The sequence below is a fragment of the Gadus morhua genome, chromosome 1 (genome assembly GCF_902167405.1).
Source record: "Gadus morhua chromosome 1, gadMor3.0, whole genome shotgun sequence".
NCBI lineage: Eukaryota > Metazoa > Chordata > Actinopteri > Gadiformes > Gadidae > Gadus > Gadus morhua.
The window spans coordinates 13296028-13316628 of record NC_044048.1 but is presented as its reverse complement, the minus strand read 5'-3'; the positions used below and the strand labels follow the sequence as shown (position 1 = coordinate 13316628).

General features: G+C 47.1%; 1 protein-coding gene across 1 annotated transcript; it reads left to right on the top strand.

The window, feature by feature from the left end:
- Positions 1-4092: 4092 nt before the first annotated feature.
- On the top strand, positions 4093-11282 carry LOC115549768 (uncharacterized). Its single transcript, XM_030365028.1, has 3 exons — positions 4093-4318; positions 9026-9113; positions 10326-11282. The coding sequence occupies exons 1-3, from the start codon at positions 4119-4121 to the stop codon at positions 10947-10949; spliced, it is 912 nt and encodes a 303-aa protein (XP_030220888.1). The 5' UTR covers positions 4093-4118; the 3' UTR covers positions 10950-11282.
- The last annotated feature ends 9319 nt before the right edge of the window (positions 11283-20601 follow it).

Genomic DNA, 20601 nt, shown 5'->3' with positions numbered 1-20601 from the left:
CCAGACATTCCAGAAGGGGTCCGCCCTCTACCTTGCCGTCCAGAGGGGTCCCGCCTTCTAAACCTTCCAGAGGGGGCCCGCCCTCTACCTTTCCTTCCAGAGGGGTCCCGCCTTCTAAAGCTTCCAGAAGGGGCCCGCCCTCTACCTTTCCTTCCCAAGGGGTTCCGCGTTCCAAACCTTCCAGACCTTCCAGAAGGGGCCCGCCCTCTACCTCGTCTTCGTCTTCGCCGCTGCAGGCCTCTGCTTGCCCCCCAGGCCGTCCGCCAGAAGCTCCCTGCCATGCCCAGGTGGATTTTTCTGGCCGCCCGCCTGACATCCCTCCGTTTTGACCCACTCCAATTCCGTGGCCAGCAGGTCACCCCGTGCTCTGCCCCAGTCCATTCTTTTTTTTTTGTTCCCTCCTCCTGGCTCCCCTCCACCCACCCTATTTGGATTTGACTTTCTTTTTTTAGCATGTCGTGGATCGCCTGTTAGTCGAACCTTGAGGGGGGGGGGGGGGGGGGGGGGTTACTGTCATGGTCTGTCGGTTTCCTTATCTTGTTTTGGTGTGTTTCCTGTTTTACTTTAGTATCTCTGTCTTGTTTCTCCCCATGTCCAGTCAACAAGACACATAATGGGAACAACCCAGTTATAGTTATTCACACTCGAGCCACACACTGAGCAGGTCTGGATTAACCCACGGGTAAGTTATCTGTATTCTTTTGGCACCAGAAATGTGTTTGTGCATAGAATCTTTTTTGATTAAACCTGTAGGTAGGTGATAATGTAAAATGTAGTTGGAAAAAGCTATTCAAAAGTTAACATACACTTTAACACTTTTTTTTTTTTTACTCTATTAAAAGACCACATACACAACTACATGACTCTTAGGTAGGCCAAAATAGAAAGTTGTGTTTTCCTCCAGAAAGAATGTGCTGTTATAGATTACATTGACACATTGTCCCGAAATGGAAAGATTGACTGTGATTATGTAAGGTGCCTCCCCACCCTAATATTCTCCCTGGATGAGGGAGTAAACTGGGAAAAGTCATACGACCCGGGTCAGGGAATAACTTCTAAAAAATCTTTTGCACTTTTCTTCTGCCAAAGTTTCTCAGTAATCCCCCTCCCCTCTTCCCCTCTTCCTATTTTTCAGTTTCTATACTACTTCGTTGACCTTTCTGGTCAATATTATGTTTGTCGTTGTGTGGCTGTTTGCTGTGTGGGCGTGTGCGTGCACACGCGCATGTGTGGATTCAAAGATAGAAAAATCTAATTCCTGTCTTTCCCTGCGGTTTTCGGCTTAATAAAAATACATTTTAACAAGCGAAATGTATTCAAAAGTGAAAGTATACCTCCACATGTTTTGTACTCTTGTCTATACGACCTGTCCTTGTTTTACATCTGCTCTGCAAGGCAACGTCTCGTGTATTGATTCCTTCAACAGTCGCTAACGGCTGTGACTGTGTTTTGCAGGCACATTCTTATTCAAAAATGTCCCAACAGCAGTCCTACTCCTGGGAGGAAGATGACTTTCAGCTTCCATATGGAGTCGAGAAATGTGGCCATAAACAGCCAATTGCGGTCGGACCTACGTCATGTACCACGGCACCACCAGGACCAATGCAACGGCCATCCAGCGCAATGGTTTCAAACAGTCTGAGGACGGGATGCTGGGCCGTGGCGTCTACCTCAGCCGTGACCTGAAAAAGGCCAGCAGGTATCCCTTCAACACTCCTGACTCAGAGCGGGTGGTGTTCAGGGTGAAGGTCAACGTGGGGAACGTGATCAATTAACTACCAGGGCCATCCTCGCCAGAACAACTGGCACAAACGCCGGTACGGGGAGGTCTTCGACACTGCCTGGTGCCCCCCGGACTGCGGCATGACGAAGAGAGGCTTGGAGGAGGACTGCGTCTGGGACCCCAGCCGCATCAAGATTGACAAGTGTATCACTCCAACCAAGGCCCCCTTAATGCACGGGCCTACCTTGGCTTCTACGGCGATCATAAGCTTCGGTATTATTTTATCATTGCTTTTCCCTTTTTTAAGATAGGCCCCCCAATCGGCGTAGACAATCTGATTTTTTGTTTGGGGCCCACAAAGATCAGAGGCCTATCATGAGCCAAGAACCCCCCGCCCCCCCGTCAGGATCTCTCGTCCATTCCCCCCCCCCCCCCCCCCTACGAAACCTCTCAGCCCCAGGGCCCAATGGCAGGTTAAAGCAGGCCTGGCTCCAACCCCTATGGCTGGGCAAATGCCCGGTAATCGCTTCAATAATAAAGTGGGAGCACAACTAATGTTGAAGTTAAAAATGTGAGAACATTGAACTAATTCGGCCAAAGTTCTGCTTCTTGATAGAGTTGAATTATTAATAGATCATGTTTTCACTGTGTTATTCACAAAAACATTTATAAATTAAATTTGGTAAATAATAGTTTTGAGTCCGAGGTTCTGTCAGTTGCATAACAAAGGAAAACTGTCGAATAAGAACGAGAATGTTGGTTGGTGATTAGGAGGTGGTCACAATTAATTTTACTTAGGTTTTTAATCAGCAGTTTAATTTGAATCCTAATTTACATTTAGGGCCTTTAGCCTTTTTCACACACACACACACACACACACACACACACACACACACACACACACACACACACCACAGTGGTCCTGTGTGGTCCTCTGTCCAGAGCCTTTCTGGGATATCCCAGCTTTCCACTCTTACCCTCAGCAGGAGAAATGTGGACTGCAGTAGGGTTGTTACGACCCCAAATAGTATCCAGGGGGATCTGGGGAGTAACAAAGAATATTTCTAGGTTCTGGGGGACAAGGAGGAGACACGGACAGAGGTAACGGTAAGCAGAAAGGTTTATTGATGGGCCAAAGAACTAAGAACCACTTTCCCAAAAGAGGAAAGCACAAATCAAAATAACTACTACAAACTAACCAAATACTCCACTACTCAGAACTACAACAACGGCACTCCGTCGCTAGCTCCCACACACAAACAATTGTCAACTGCTTGATGGCACAAAAGGCACTGTGCAGCTGTTTGCTCCGAGCTTGTATAGCCCTCAGATGAGCACAGGTGCACTACATTTCCTGATTGCCAGGGTTGCAATCAGAAAGGGGGGGGGGGGGGAAAGGTAATCTGGGGAGAGAACACAATAAAACACAAACACAACACAAACACAACACACTAGATCCGTAACAAGGGCCGAATCCCGTTTCTTTGCTCCTAGCAAAATCTCATCCCTACGCCTCGCTGTTGTGCGTTCACGCACAATGAGTCATGTCCCGAAAGCCATTTTAAGGTAGGGTAAGGGATAAGGGGGATATCTAACATCCCCCAAAGTTTAGATTTTTGATGGGCACCCTTTGCAACGCTACAGTTGTGACTTGCTCCCGCAGTCCCTTGCGAGAAATGGATGACTCTGCATGTATAGCACTGACTGTGATGTTGTTTTTTCTTTTATAAACCAGTGTATTTTTTCATTTATATTGGAGGAATGTCTGTCTGTCTGTCTGTCTGTCTGTCTGTCTGTCTGTCTGTCTGTCTAGAACTGCAAGCAGTTATGCAGGGGTCCAAGAAACGTGCATTTCGCCGGCACAATGCGAAGCATGTGTTCAAAACGCTACCGTGAACCTGTGGATATAAAGGTTTTGACTGTGGGAGGTTCGGTGTGGGAGATATATCCCCAAACACGTTTTCAGAACATTCCTTTGGCCGATTAGGAGATATACAATTCCTCCTCGTTTATGGCGCCGCCTTGTGGCGTAATTTTCCAAAGAGAATTTTCCTCGCGGCGAAATATTCCGAATTTTTTATCGAACGCCATTAAGGGTAGCACCAACATGAGTGTAAAATTTGGACTCGATCCGATGTCTAATTTTGGATTTTTGGGGATTTTTGTCTGTCTATTTAAAGCGCCTTCCAAATGCCCTACTCCTCCTCCTCCCCCCCCTTCCCCCTCTCCACCTCCTCCTACTACTAAACCCCCTCTCTCTCCCTCCACTCGCCAGCAGCACCTCGCAGCAGCACACGGAGCAGGGGAGCGTTCACGACCCGCTGTTGGCATTTAGCGGACGCGGGGCCGCTGGCAGCTTGACCCGCGGCAGGGGGGGGGAGGAGGAGAACCAAAGATGGTCGGCAACCCGTGTGCTCGCAAGCTGGCCCGGCGATCCAAGTCTGCGCTGATCGCAGCACTGAGCGTGCTGCTCATCCAGACACTCATCGTGCGGAACTTCAGCACACTGGACTCGAGCGAGGACGGCGGGAAGGGCGCCGACAGGAGCCCCGAGAAGAGGGACCACCGAGTGGGCGGAGGTCAACAAAACCTACAGCAAGTACCGCCGCAGAAGTTCACAGGGGTGTGGGGTTCAGTAGGCTAAGAGCCTGAGGGACAATGCTTCCTGTTTGTCATACATAGTCGTGTCCCTAATCTTGTACTTTACAATGACTGGTGCTGAGTGTGGTTTGTGAGAATTAATGTGACTTGATTCTGTTTATTTTATCATGGTGCATTCTCTTAAAAGAGAATATAATCTCAATGAATTTCTACCTGGTTAAATAAAGGATTGATTGATTGATTGATTGATTGATTGATTGATTGATTGATTGATTGATTGATTGATTGATTGATCCTGCTGGTCCCGGTGCCGAGGGCCCTGTAGCGCCTTCCAGAGGAGGGAGGGTAAACAGTTGTTTGGATGAAAATTGTCCTCTGCGATGCTGCGTGCCTTACGCTGGCACCACTTTGTCTGGACAGTCTCGATGGAGGGGAGGGAGGAAGCGGTGATCCGTTGGGCTATTTTCATCACCCTCTGCAGTGGTTTCCGGTCAGAGGCGGAGCAGTTACCGTACCACACAATGACACAGTTGGTCAGTATGCTGTCTATGGTGCTGCGGTAGAAGTTCACCAGGTTCTGAGGCGACAGTTGGGCGCTGATGAGCCTTCTTGATCAGGGCGGAGGTGTGGATGGACCAGGAGAGGTCCTCAGAGATGTGGACCCCCAGAAACCTAAAACTGGTGACACGCTCAGCCTCCGTTCGGTTGATGCAGAGGGGGGCGAGCGTTCCACCTTTAGACCTCCTGTAGTCCCTGATCATTTATTTTGTCTTCTAGGGGTTGAGGGACAGGTTGTTGTCTAAACATCACGTAGTTAGGTGCTGGACCTCCCCCTGTATGCTGGCTCATCGTAGTCGCTGTTCACCATGTACAATAACGTGGAGCTCAGAGGGTTTGAATGCGGCGTATGATTAGACATTATATTATCTGTAATATATTATCATGCCTCAAATTTTTGTAAGATATAACATTTATCAAAAGCCACCTTTTTTCTGAGTCTCTGAAGTCTCTGATGTTTCAAACACCAGAAGCATATGGTCCGGAATAAAGACTCCCAGATGAGCTGAACACATACTACGCACGCTTTGAGGTAACAGCGCTCCTGTGGATATACAAATGGACAAGGACCCTGTCCACTGGATGCATATAGGGCAGAGGTGTGTAAATCCTTAAAGGAGACATATTATGGTGTTTTCACAACAAGTAAACATAGTATTAAGGTTCCAGAAATATATTTTTGAAGCGGTTTACTGGAAATAGCTTTTAGGAAAAAATAATGTGCAATTTTTGTTTTTCTCTTGTTGCACGTACCTTGTGTACCTTGCCCCTCAGATTGCGCTGTTTCTGGTGTCTGTAGCTTTAATTCAAATGAGCTCCTGCCTATTGACCAATAAGTAAAATCCCTTTCTCCTCGATGTCTCCTACTCCCCGCCAAAGCTTCGGTGGCAGTCCGGCAGAGAAAGGGATTGTACCCCCGGAGCTGGGCTAGTGGGTGGAAGTGGGAGGTAATATTCAACTGTGCCCCCTTCCTACGTAGGAGTGGGCGCCGAAACTGACTCGCTCGTTTGGTAACTGTAGGCGGGGTACTTTCAGAAATGCATATCTCACTCAAAAATCATGTACAGACTTTTTCCAAAGTTTGTATGCATGTTGGAGCACCAGAGCACAAAACAACATCCCAAATCCCAGGAAAAGTGTTGTTTTCTTAATATGTCCCCTTCAAAACAGCAAAAAGACGAAAAATGCCCCCTTGCTGGACAGTATCCCTTGAAGAGTATTCAAGGTGTGTGCAGACCAGCTGGCAGATGTATTCACGGACATCTTCAACAGTTTGTAGTCCACACATGTCTCAAAAGGAGCCCATTGTCCCTGTCCCCAAGAAAGCAAAAACCCTCAGTTGAAATGACTACCATTAGCACTCACATCATGAGGTGCCTCGAGCTGCTGGTCAAAACCCACATCATGTACCACCAAGACCAATTCAACCGCCATCCAGCGAAATGGTTTCAGACAGTCTACTTGGACGGGATGCGGGGCCGTGGTGTCTTCCTCAGCCGTGACATGAACAAGGCCAGCAGGTATCCCATCAACTGTAGATTACTGGACTCAGAGCAGGTGGTGATAATGGTGATGGTCAACGTGGGGAACGTGATCGCGATTAACTCCTAGCGCCATGGTGGATGGAACATGAACAGGGAGGTTTACGACACTGCCTGGTGCGCCCGGACTGCGGCATGACAGTAAACTAGATAGCTAGCTATCCGGCGGTCTGGCTGGAGGATCACGAGGGAATCAGATAAAACAGGGACTGATTGTCTCGGACAGACTGCTGGTTGGTGAGGCCCCCTGCGAACCACGGCTCAGAAAACCCATCAGTGGCCCGCCGGTCCTAGAAGAGACCCATGCTGCAATGTAAGGGGTCTATGGCGGGTAACCTCCTCACTTGATACTGCACCTGAAGGGACGAAAGAAGACGATGAGGAATTGTTTTTCACACAGTTGCATAGCCAGTTAGAGAATGAACCAGCTGTAGACATCGCTTTTTCTGGACAATCACCTGCGCACCGGGCTGGATTAACAGCATCATTGTCTAAAACGACCGTGGCAATCATAAGATGAGACAAATGAAGACACATCAGGGTCTACAGAAACAAAACCAAAAATATTAGTACATGTTATAGTTTTAAACAGGCCTCAAAGCAAATATAGACCTAAAAGGCATATTCAGGTAGAAAACGCATACACACACTGATTGTAAAATAATGTTGGCAGGACATGGGGACCCAAGCGCTGTACACAGGGAGGCAGAGACGGAGTAAAGGGAAGCGGGATTTATTGGGACACGGGGTTGACACTGGCTGGGCTAAGCAAGCGGTAGTCAGGCAGGCAAGGGTTTGGTAACAGGGAGTCAGTCAGGCAGGCAAGGACGCGGCGACGGCAGGCAGTCAGACAGACAGGCGAGGGTTCGGCGACGGGCGGGTAGTCAGACAGGCGAGGGTTCGGCGACAGGCAGGCAGTCAGACAGCAGGCAAGGGTTCGGCGACAGGCGGGTAGTCAGGCAGGCAGGGGTTCGGCGACAGGTAAAGTGACGGACGGAGAACTTGGGAAGAGGGAAGAGGGTTACGAGGAGAACAGGAACACTGAACTGATTCTAGAAAATGCTGGTAGGACCGATTCGAACTGGAAGTTGTAAACGACGAACTGGCGCCGGCTGGATGGAGATCCCCGGCTGAAGTAGGAAGGAAATGGAGATTGAAGATTGAAGGCCGGTGTACCAGAGAATGAGGAACAGTGTCGTCAAGTGGCCGCTAGATGGGCTATTGGACCGCGTAGCAGGACGCAGCGTGACAAATGTCTTCTAACACAATTTATTGAATAGGGTTTTTCATGCTGTCATTCATACATAATTTTCATTTTCCAACCCTCTGACTGAATTATAGCTTATCTTATATTACTACACAGTATTGTCAATACAGAGCGCTTTTAACACTTTGACATTGCAATACAGTACTGTAATGTAAGTAAGTGTTAAAAGCACTCTTGGGGAGGACACCGTTTTGGCAGTTAGACTTTGCCCAACTGCACCAAATGGATCTTAAAGTTTTCCATGCAACAAAGTAATTCCCCTTTTTTCCTCCCACTAATTAAATGATATCCTGTTAAGATAGCTTTCCTTGAAGTCAGAATTTAGAGAGAAACTAAAGTGATACGAATGGTATGAACTTGTAGCTTGAGTGACTAATGGACAGTGACAACCTTTTGGAAGGCATGATTTATATATACTCTCACCTTGTCGTTGAATATAGATCATAATAATGAGGCTCCTCAAATGTGCTACAAGTGAGACATAACAAGCATCAACTTAATCGATGTAAAGAGTGACACCAGAGTAGACATGATGTTATTCCTGTTGTGGTAGGGCTACAGGTCGACCCACGTTAAGAAACATATGCACCTGTGGTCTTGAGTGACTCTTCACCATGTACAGTAATCTGTAGCTCAGATGGTTTGAATGCAATATATAGACATTATATTATCTGCAATATATTATCATGTCTCACAGTTTTGTAACATTTATCAAAAGCCTTTTCGCAGACCGGCTGGCAGATGTATACACAGACATCTTCAACACATCCCTACTCCAGTCTATAGTTCACACTTGTTCCAGAAGGACCCCCATTGTCCCTGTCCCCATGAAAGTGAAAGCCCTCAGTGGAAATGACTTCCGCCCCCTAGCACTCACATCTGTAATCATGAAGACCACAGATGGTGAGGTTAAACAACCTCCCCTCCACTACACTTCCTCTAAACACTGACGGGCCACAAGGGTGTGTGCTTCCCCATTACTGCACACCCTCTTCACCCATGACTGCTCCCCCATTCACAACACTAACATCATCACATTTGCAGACGACACTAGATCAGGAACAATGATGAATCAGCCAACAGGGAGGAAGTCCAGAACCTGGCAGCATGGTGCGCAAATAACAACCTTGCGCTCAACCCCACCAAACCAAAGAACTCATCGTCGACCTCGGGAAAGCAAAGGCAACCATCCACACACCATTCACATCAACGGGGCTGAAGTAGAGCGGGTCACCCGCTTCATGTTCCTTTGGGTCCACATTCACAAGACCTCTCCTGGTCACACAACACCTCCACTCTGATCAAGAAAGCTCAACGACACTTTTTCTTCCTCAGGAAACTGAAGAAGACTGAACTCTCCCCTCAGATCCTCTGGAACCTCCATCGGTGCACCGTTGAGAGCATCCTCACCCAGTGCTTCAAGGTGTGGTATGGCAACAGTTCCCACTACAGTTCGCTACAGGCCGAACAGGTCTTCAGAGGACCCCATCTCCATCGCCCTCCACAAGGCTCTCTCCCACCTGGACCAAACACACAAACCCCCGGGTTGAAGGACAGCTTGAAGGACCCCCCCCCCCCCCCCCCCCCCCCCAAACAACCACAAAATAACTTTAGGCACTATGGACATAGGTATATATAACTATTCTATCACTCTTGTTAGTTTTACTTTATTTTATTCTTAATTCATTGTATCTACTTGCTACCTGCACTGTCGAGGAGAACTTAGCTTAGAACACTGGAATCTCATTGCTAGTTAATGACTGCTACTGCATGTTTGCTTTTCATTTGACCAAAGTAAAGACCTTGAAGCCAGATGTTTCTCTATCTGCTCCCTCTGCCCCGCCTCCACTGAGAGCCTCGTGATACAAAGTTGGGAGTAAAAATAGTTTCAAGGGATGAAAGTGAAACAAAACTCCACGTCACACTGTAACGAGCCATATAATAGGAACAACCCCGTTATAGTCATTCACACTCTACCCACACACTGAGCAGGTCTGGTTAAACCACGGGTAAGTTATCTGTATTCTTTTGGCACCAGAAATGTGTTTGTGCATAGAATCTTTTTTGATTAAACCTGTAGGTAGGTGATAATGTAAAATGTAGTTGGAAAAAGCTATTTAAAAGATTAAAAGACCACATACACAACTACATGCTCTTAGGTAGGCCAAAATAGAATGTTGTGTTTTCCTCCAGAAAGAATGTGCTGTTTTAGTTTACATTGACACATTGTCCCGAAATGGAAAGTTTGACTGTGATTATGTAAGGTGCCTCCCCACCCTAATATTCTCCCTGGATGAGGGAGTAAACTGGGAAAAGTCATACGACCCGGGTCAGGGAATAACTTCTAAAAAATCTTTTGCACTTTTCTTCTGCCAAAGTTTCTCAGTAATCCCCCCCCCTCAAAATATATATCTATTCAAAGATAGAAAAATCAAATTCCTGTCTTTCCCTGCTGTTTTCAGCTTAATAAAAATACATTTTAACGAGTGAAATGTATTCAAAAGTGAAAGCTTACCTCCACATGTTTTGTACTCTTGTCTATACGACTGTACTTGTTTTACATCTGCTCTGCAAGGCAACGTCTCGTGTATTGATTCCTTCAACAGTCGCTAACGGCTGTGACTGTGTTTTGCAGGCACATTCCTCTTTAGAAATGTACCAACAGCAGTCCTACTCCTGGGAGGAAGATGACTTTCAGCTTCCATATGGAGTTGAGAATGTGGCCATAAACAGCCAAATTGCGATCGGACCTACGTCATGTACCACGGCACCACCAGGACCAAGCAACGGCCATCCAGCGCAATGGTTTCAAACAGTCGGCGGACGGGATGCTGGGCTTGGCGTCTACCTCAGCCGTGACCTGCAAAAGGCCAGCAGGTATCCCATCGACCCTGCTCTACCTGACTCAGAGCGGGTGGTGTTCAGGGTGAAGGTCAACGTGGGGAACGTGATCGCGATTAACCGCCAGCGCCATCCTCGCCAGAAGAACTGGCACGATTACCGGTACGGGGAGGTCTTCGACACTGCCTGGTGCCCCCCGGACTGCGGCATGACGAAGAGCGGCTTGGAGGAGGACTGCGTCTGGGACCCAAACCGCATCAAGATAGACAGGTGTATCGCTCCAACCCCGGCCCCCTTAATGCAAGGGCATACCGTGGCTGAAGCCCCAGGGTCTATGGCTGAAGCCCCAGGGGCTATGATCATCATGGGCATGGGTATTATTTTATCATTTATTTTTGCTATTTTTGGCTCAAGATAGGCACCCCAATCGGCGTAGGCCCAAGACAATGTGATTTTTTGTTTGGGGCCCAAACAGATCAGAGGCCTATAATGAGCCAAGCCCCCCCCCGTCGACTAAATTACACATCTTCATTGTAAGATCCCCTCTCAGACCCAGGGCCCAATGGCAGGTTAAAGCAGGCCCGGCTCCTACCACTATGGCTGGGCAAATGCCTGGCAATCCCTTCTATAAATAAAGTGGCAGCACACCTGTTGTTGAAGTTAATACAGTTGGATTATTAATAGATCATGTTTTCACTGTGTTATTCACAAAAACATTTATAAAATAAATTTGGTAAAAAAAACTCAAAAATTAGTCCGAAGTTTTGTCCGATGTGTCATGGTCTATCTGTTTCCTTATCTTGTTTTGGTGTGTTTCCTGTTTTACTTTGGTATCTGTCTTGTTTCGCCCGATGTCAGGTTTCCCTCCTGTGTGAATAATGCTCCCTCCCCTAATGTGTTTCAGCTGTCACTCGTTGCGGGGCTGGACTGGGACCAAAAAATGGCCCTGGCATTTTTGGCCATGGCAGCCCACTATGATTATTTATACGACATCCGGAGGCACACAACATACCAGAGGATATATCCGCATATTGTGCTGTTTCAACAAAATTAAAGCGCAGTAGCCTACATGGAAGAGAGTAACCATGTCAAAAAATTGATACGCTCTTTCACTATACTTGCAGAGACTTTTGCAGCTAGGTCAAATCCCCTCTGAAATTACTAATGCTTATAATATGTACAGTTCGAACCGTCTCATAATCAGCAAAAAATGCAAGAACACAGAACAACAGGAAGAATACAAAATATATGTATTATTTTATAAAGGCGTACACTAAAGTATGAGAAGAGAAGAGAGAGAGAGAGAGAGAGAGAGAGAGAGAGAGAGAGAGAGAGAGAGGAGAGAGAGAGAGAGAGAGAGAGGAGAGAGAGAGAGGAGAGAGAGAGAGAGAGAGAGATAAGTGACGTGACTGATTGACAGCCGAGGCCCAAGGGGCGGGACCTCGGCCCTCTGCTGTGTGTGTGATAGGGCCAGGGCCAGCCCAGAACCAATCATAATGAGTTATGGCCAGGGCCAAAGTTTTATTGAACTTTCAGGTGAAGTTGACAGCCCGCACGACCGAGAGGGAAGGAACGGACCTCGGCCCTCGGCTGTGTGACATGGCTGGGCCGGGCCGGGTCCATAAAAAAAAAGAAAAGTAAACCTCAAGTAAACCTCGTCGGCCCAAAAAGGCCTGCCAGCCCACCGGGCATTGCCCGGTGCGCCCGATGGCCAGTCCAGCCCTAATGCGTGCCCTGTATGGGTTTGGTATTTAAGCCCTTGTCTTTCCTTTGTTCCTTGTCAAATCATTTTAGTTTGTGGTGAGTTGTGTACTTTGTGTTACCTGTGTTCCTGGTGTTCCCTGTGTTACCCGCGTCACCCTTGTTCCTTGCATTTTGCGTTAAGAAATTATCCTTTTATTGAACTGTCTGCGTTTGGGTCCTACCTGCCTGCCTGCCAACCGCTAACCGTGACAGAATGATCCGACCATCATTGGACCCAGCGGACGCTCTTTTTGTTGGAGGCTGTGTTGGGGCGTACGTGCAGCGCTGTCGCTTCAAGGCCCGGGTTGGAGGGTGCCTTACGGACTATCAGAGTGGGGGTGGTGAGTTTGGTGTGCCATCCGGTTCACATTTCTCTCCAGCCCCTGAGCTGACTCTGGTCCCCGAGCCCTGTCCGGTTCCTGAACGTCTACCCTACCCTCCTTCCCGAGGGTGCTGTCACACCAAATTTGTACCAGGTGCCAAATTTGTACTGCCTATCAGTTGCCAGGCAACGGACAACAGATTACGTAAGGGGTTGTCTGTTGCCAGGCAGGTTTCATAAAACAATCACGCTCATGTTGCCAAAGACGAAATATATAATACAGATAACGGATCGCTGGATAACACTTGTTTTTACTTTATATTTGTATTGTATTTGATTGTTTAATCGAATTTAGCTTGTAAACTGAGTGTTTAAAGCAGGTTTCAAAAAACATTCACGCTCATGTTGCCAAAGACGACACAACATAGTACAGATAACGAATGTGATGGAAAATCTACATGTTGTTACGTTTTTGGTCTATCTATGAACTTAAGTTTTGTTACTATTTTGTGTGATGCATATATATGCCTGCCTTCTACTCTCCTTTTGGGTCATCTAACGTGTGATCCTTCGAGGGTTGTGTGATGCATTTTATTGCCTGCCTGTTCCTATGTTTTCGTGTGTTGTAAATCATCTTCCATACAATCCTTTGATGTATGGGCCTGTTCCTCGACCCCCTGGCTAGCGTCAACCAAGCCAGAGGGTTACATGGCACGGCCGCCACCCCCTCCAACACAATCGGTGGACTTCTCACGAGCGTACCTTCAGAGTATGAAGTAACACACAAAGAGAAGCTCCCACCTGAGGCCTCAGATTATTGTAATGTAAGCCTGTTATGTTGTTTGTTGATGCATGTTGTGATGTATCTTTGTTCGTACTTTTATTACAAATTATATAACCAGCAATTGCCTGCAAGTATTGTGTGCTTTTTGCATCTAAATATCTCATCTGCTTCGACGCAATATCTGATAGAGAAATTGCCACGACACGGATCGCTAGATAACACTTGCTTTTACTTTATATTTGTATTGCATTTAATTGTTTAATCGAATTTAGCTAGTAAACTGTGTGTTTAAAGTGTATCACAGTCTAGCTAGCTTGTGTTCATTTAATTTCCTTAATTTAATTTAGATAATAGATTATAGGTAATAGATATATAGATAATAGATAATAGATTGATGGGTAGATTGGTGAGCGGGCATTTACTAACTGGTAAATGTTTTTTATTATTATTCACGTTATCCCCATAACATTTAGCTATTACTGGTTAGGGAAATAGATAAACACAATACAAATCTAAAGTTAGGAACGCTAATAAATGTAATTTGTAAAATAAGGGTTATCTTTCTTGTCGCGCTCAATGAACGAGTTCACGAATGTTCTTGAACCTTCCCACGTCATTCGACGCGATCGTCCGTTGTCAAGCAACGTTCGACGCGATCGTCTGTTGCCAGGCAGGTTTGGAATGGATTACGTATGGATTACGTAGGCGGTACAAATTTGGCACCCGGTACAAATTTGGTGTGACATTGCCCCTCTTCCAGATCTTCCAGACCTTCCAGAGGGGTCCCGCCTTCTAAACCTTCCAGAAGGGGCCCGCCCTCTACCTTCCAGAGGGGTTCCACCCTCCAAACCTTCAAGGCCTTGCAGAAGGGGCCCGCCCTCTACCTCGCCTTCCTCCAGAGGGGACCCGCCCTCTACCTCGTCTTCGTCTTCGCCGATGCCGGCCACCTGTGGGTCTTCGCCGTTGCAGGCTTCCAGATTTTTTTTTTGGTTCTTTCCTCCTGGCACCCCCCCACCCACCCTGTTTGGGTTTGACTTTCTTTTTTTTGCATGTCTTGGGTCGCCTGGTAGTCGACGCTTAAGGTGGGGGTACTGTCATGGTCTGTGACAGTACAAACAAATGTAAACAGTCGAATAAGAACGAGAATGTTGGTTGGTGAATAGGAGGAGGTCACGAGGCATTTTACGTAGGTTTTTCATTAGCAGTTTCATTTGAATCCTAATTTACATTTAGGTCCTTTAGCCTTTTTCACACACACACACACACACACACACACACACACACCGAATCCCGTTTCTTTGCTCCTAGCAAAAATCTCAACCCTAGACCTCGATGTTGTGCGTTCACGCACAGCGAGTCATAGCCGAAAGCCATTTAAAGGTAGAGTAAGGGGTAAGGGGGAGGGTCAACAAAACCTTCAGCAAGTACCCCCGAAGAAGTTCACAGGGGTGTGGGGTTCAGTAGTAAGAGCCTGAGGGACAATGCTTCGTGAGAGTGTGGTTTGTGAGAATTTATGTGACTTGATTCTTATTTTATCATGGTGCATTCTCTTAAGAGATTTTAATCTCAATGAATTTCTACCTGGTTAAATAAAGGATTGATTGATTGATTGATTGATTGATTGATTGATTGATGGATTGATGGATTGATGGATTGATTGATTGATCCTGCTGGTCCCGGTGCCGAGGGACCTGTACCGCCTACCAGAGGAGGGAGGGTAAACAGTTGTTTGGATGAAAATTGTCCTTTGCGATGCTGCGTGCCTTACGCTGGCACCGCTTTGTCTGGACAGTCGATGGAGGGGAGGGAGGAAGCGGTGATCCGTTGGGCTATTTTCATCGCCCTCTGCAGTGGTTTCCAGTCAGAGGCGGAGCAGTTACCGTACCACACTGTGACACAGTTGGTCAGTATGCTGTCGATGGTGCTGCGGTAGAAGTTCACCAGGTTCTGAGGCGACAGTTGGGCACTGATGAGCCTTCTTGATCAGGGCGGAGTGTTGATGGACCAGGAGAGGTCCTCAGAGATGTGGACCCCCAGAAACCTAAAACTGGTGACACGCTCAGCCTCCGTTCGTTTGATGCAGAGGGGGTGTGCGTGTCACCTTTAGACCTCCTGTAGTCCACGATCATTTATTTTGTCTTCTAGGTGTTGAGGGACAGGTTGTTGTCTAAACATCACGCAGTTAGGTGCTGGACCTCCCCCAGTACGCTGGCTCATTGTAGTCGCTGTTCACCAGGTACAATAACCTGGAGCTCAGATGGTTTGAATGCGGCATATGATTAGACATTATATTATCTGCAATATATTATCACGCCTCAAAGTTTTGTAACATATAACATTTATCAAAAGCCACCTTTTTTCTGAGTCTCTGAAGTCTCTGATGTTTCAAACCAGAAGCATTTGGTCCGGAATAAAGACTGTTACGGATTATTAAGGAAGACCAACACCGTTGAGGAGAAGTCTGCATCTCTCCCAGATGAGTTGAACACGTACGACCCACGCATGGGGATAACAGCGCTCCTGTGGATATACAAATGGATGAGGACCCCTGTCAACTGGAAACATCTAGGGCAGAGGTGTGTAAATCCTTAAAGGAGACATATTATGGTGTTTTCACAACAAGTAAATATAGTATTTGGGTCCAGAAAATATGTTTTTGAAGCGGTTTGCTGGAAATAGATTTTAGGAGAAAGAAATCTCGCCTACCGCTATTCCCCCCCATTAAAGTCCCTTCAGAATGCGCTGTTTCTGGTGTCTGTAGCTTTAATGCAAATGAGCTCCTGTCCATTGACCAATAATAATAATATTATGCATGGGTATTTATATAATATGTTTTTGAAGCGGTTCAAAAACATAATATCACGGCCAAAAGCTATGTGCGCCTCGGATGATATTATGAATCATAAAGAATGGGTCTGACGTCTCTGGCACTTCCACAACAAGTAAAGACTCGTAGTGGGTGATATCTCGGCCATGGTTGAGAGGAATTGGGGGAAAGGAACTTTGGCCATGACTCTCTGAAGTCCATGAACCGCGACATGGAGGAGAAAGGGATTGCACTCCGGGAGCTGCCGGACTTGCCGCCGAGCTCCTCGCGCCGGAGCAGTTCAGCTCCCGGAGTACACCTGTCAGAGCAGCCGGAAAGCTTCGGCGTCAGTTCAGCTCCCGGAGTACACCGCCGGATCTGCTGGGCGGCCGGTGGCGGCCAGGACGGCTTCGACTGCGGGGGTAGCTCAGCGGAGTGCAATCCCTTTCTCCTCCATGTCTTCTCCTCCGGACTGCCGCCGAAGCTTCGGCGGCAGTCCGGCAGAGAAAGGGATTGTACCCCCGGAGCTGGGCTAGTGGGGGGAAGTGGGAGGTAATATTCAACTGTGCCCCCTTCCTACGTAGGAGTAGGCGCCGAAACTGACTCGCTCGTTTGGTAACTGTAGGCGGGGCACTTTCAGAAATGCATATCTCACTCAAAGAATCATGTACATACAAGTTTGTATGCGTGTGGGAGCACCAGAGACCCAAAACAACATCCCAAATCCCAGGAAAAGTGTTGTTTTCATAATGTGTCCCCTTTAAAAACAGCAAAAAGCAGAAAAGAGTACCTGGCACAAAAAATGCCCCCTTGCCTGGACATTATCCCTTGAAGTGTACTCAAGGTGTGTGCAGACCAGCTGGCAGATGTATTCACGGACATCTTCAACATTTTAGTCCACACATGTCTCAAAAGGAGCCCATTGTCCCCGTCCCCAAGAAAACCAAAACCCTCAGTTGAAATGACTAACGGCCCGTAGCACTCACATCATGAGGTGCCTCGAGCTGCTGGTCAAAACCCACATCACCTCTTCACTGCCTGACTCCCTGGAACCACTACAGTTCGCCTACAGCAGGGATGGGCAACTTTCATGATAAAGAGGGCCATAATTCTTCATCCCACCATCAGAGGGCCATGTGACTTCAACTAGACGTAAACTGAAGAAGCTACACATTTTTGAATTTGTTGGATTTCCTGTATTCTGGTGCATTTTGGGGATGGCCACTACCTACAAAATCTTCCACATTCATAAACTATGTATGGTATGTTGATTGAACCAACATACATTTATTTCATGATTTCCATGCTAAGCCACATGATTACTTAGTATTTTGATCAGTGCAAAGGGCTCACATACATCATCATTCAATGATGTCACATAACTGAAAAACAGTGGCCCAACATTAAGTGCAACAACTCAATGGACTCAAACCCAACAAGCGTGATATTCACTTCAGGGCAGTTGTAGTAGTTGTGGTGGCGACTTAAGTGATGACTGATATCGCTTCTAAGCAAACTAGACACATGGGTTTGCCTTTGAATTCTATGAACAGATACTCTGATTTTCTCTTTCTTAAGCTTTCGTCAAGATTATTTTTTTTCTTTTTTTTTATTAAATAAAAATGATGTGCGGGCCTGACTGAGTGAGGATGCAGGCCGTATGCGGCCCGCGGGCCGCCAGTTGCCCATCCCTGGCCTACAGGCCAAACGGGTCTACAGAGGACGCCATCTCCCTCACCCTTCATACTGCCCTCTCCAACCTGGACCAGGAGAAACCGCACATGAAGATATCCGGCAGGGCACAGGCAGAATCTGTTGTTGGCAGGCGGAAGGCAGGCTCGAGACCACCGGGACAGAGACAGAGCAGGTAGGTCGGGGACAGGCAGGGTCGATACCGGGGATACAGTCTGGAAAACGCTGGAGAGTCTAGTACGGATGACCTGGACAATCTGGCACTGAGTGAACTGAGATGAGAGTCTATATGCCGGGTTGAATAGGGATCAGAGGAAGCTGAGCGCAACAGGGGAGGGGAGTTATAGGAGGAATTAAACAAGTCCGGTTGCGTTTTTCGAGTTACGTGTACTGTTAAATAAAGTACCAAACCAAGAATCCGTGCCCGTGTCTTCCGACCTATAAACAGACCCACCGGTTATAGTGAAGGGTGTTACCCCCGAAAGGACATCGGCCCTGGAGGGAACGTTTCCCCTGTGCTGCCCACTACGGTCTGAGAGCCAAGGAACAGGAAAGGTGTAACAACAGCTTCTAAATGATTAGAGATTGAGAGCGATGATTAGAAGAAACGAAGACTATCGAAATCTGCACTGTGATCACCCCAACAAACACGCACAAAATAACGTTGAACTTAGGTACCATCCTATACTACTGGAAATATGTATGAAATTTATCACTCTTGTTAGTTTTACTTTATTTTATTCATATTTTATTTCTGTCGAAGAGAACTTGGCTTAGAAGACTGGAATTGAATTGCCAGCAGTGGCAATTGCTTTGCATTTGACAAAACAAAGACGTTGAACCCAGTTGTGTCTCTGTCTGCTTCCTCTGCTTCCTTCCGCCCCGCCTCCACTGAGAGCATCCTGTTCGAAAGTTTGACGAGGAAAAGAAGTGACGTGAAAGTGAAACAAAACTCCATGCGACACTGTTATGAGCCATATAATAGGAACAACCCAGTTATAGTAATTCACACTCTACCCACACTGAGCAGGTCTGGTTTAACCCACGGGTAAGTTATCTGTAACTGTATTATTTTGGCGCCAGAATTTTTTTTTCTTTTGCATTGCGGGAGCAAATATTTGTGCATAGCATCGTGTAGGCAATTATGTAAAATCTACGGTAGTCTGGAAAACACTATTCAAAAGATTAAAAGACCCATACACAACTACATGACTCTTAGGTAGGCCAAAATAGAAAGTTGTGTTTTCCTCCAGAATCTTTCTGGAGAGAGAGAGTGAGTGAGCTCCACGGCACTGCCTTCGTGTCGTCTTGACGATCTGCCAATCGAGCCTGTTAATCCGAAGTGGATATTTTATTGCAGAAGTGCAATAGGAGCTCTGCACAGAAATGGAAAGATTTGATAGATCAGACTGTGATCATGGAAGGTGTCTCTCCACCCTCGTATTCTCCCTGGATGAGGGACTTCATGTCCTGCACTAAACTGGAAAAAAGTCATACGACCCGGGTCAGGGAACTTCTACATCAAAAAATTGCGCACTTTTCTTCTACGGAAGTTTCTCAGTAATCTCCCTCCCCCCTTCCTCACTGTATTTTCATTTCATTTTACGTTATGCTACGTCGTTGGGATTTGATCCATTCTATATATTATCAATGAATATATTTTAGTAGTAGTATTATTTGTAAGTATTATTATTATTATATATATTTTTTCCCTTTTGTTATTTAACAGTAAGGTCATCCTTTCCGGTCAGAGGTGTGTGTGTGTGTCTTTGTGTGGCTGTTCATTTGTTGTGTAGGCGTGTGCGTCCACTCGTGCTTGTGTGGTTCAGAGATAAAAAAAATCGAATTCCTGTCTATCCCTGCTGTTAAATAAATTGCAGTTAAATAAAAATAATTGTTGGCGAGAGAGAAATTATTCAAAAGTGAAAGTATACCTCCACATGTTTTGTACTCTTGTGTTGTTTCCTTCAACAGTCGCTTACGGCTATGACTGTGTTTTGCAGGCACATTCCTATTCAAAATGTACCATCAGCAGTCTTGCTCCTGGGAGGACGTTGACCACCTTCGAAATGGGTTGGACAGAATTGGCCATTGTGGCATCCCGCCCCTGAAGCCTCGGCCTGAACGGTCCCGTGGGACCGTGAAGGACGGGGTGTACCACCCCCACCCACCAGCCGGCGACGGAGAGCACCGGGTCCTTCCCCCCAATCAGGGTGATTGGGGGACACCTGGGCGAAACCAGGGGCCATGTTAAGTGGAGGTCCAGACCAAGAGCACGGCAGAGGCAGAGACACGCATGGACTGCAGAGGCTTGAGGCTCACGGAGACCCAAGCGCACCCTTTACCTGTCTTTGATAATTGCAATAAACGCCGAAGTCGGCTTAAACCATCCGTTGCCACGTGTTTTCCTGGTTCACGGCACATTCTCCAAGCCGGATACCACACCATGAACAGCCAAACTGCGGCCAGACCTACGTCATGTACCACGGCACCACCTGGACCAATGCAACGGCCATCCAGCGCGATGGTTTCAAACAGTCTATGGGATGGGATGCTGGGCCGTGGCGTCTACCTCAGCTGTGACCTGAAAAGGCCAGCAGGTATCCCATCAAAACTCCTGACTCAGAGCGGGTGGTGTTAATGGTGGAGGTCAACGTGGGGAACGTGATCGCGATTAACTACCAGGGCCATCCTCGCCAGAAAACTGGCACGATCGCCGGTAC

Excerpts from the sequence above, each read along its gene's own strand:
- LOC115549768 (XM_030365028.1), top strand. The coding sequence starts at position 4,119 with ATGGTCGGCAACCCGTGTGCTCGCAAGCTGGCCCGGCGATCCAAGTCT. Across the intron at positions 4,319-9,025 it reads GGAGGTCAACAAAACCTACA|GAAACTGAAGAAGACTGAAC; the intron begins GCAAGTACCGCC and ends TTTCTTCCTCAG. Across the intron at positions 9,114-10,325 it reads TCCTCACCCAGTGCTTCAAG|GCACATTCCTCTTTAGAAAT; the intron begins GTGTGGTATGGC and ends TGTGTTTTGCAG.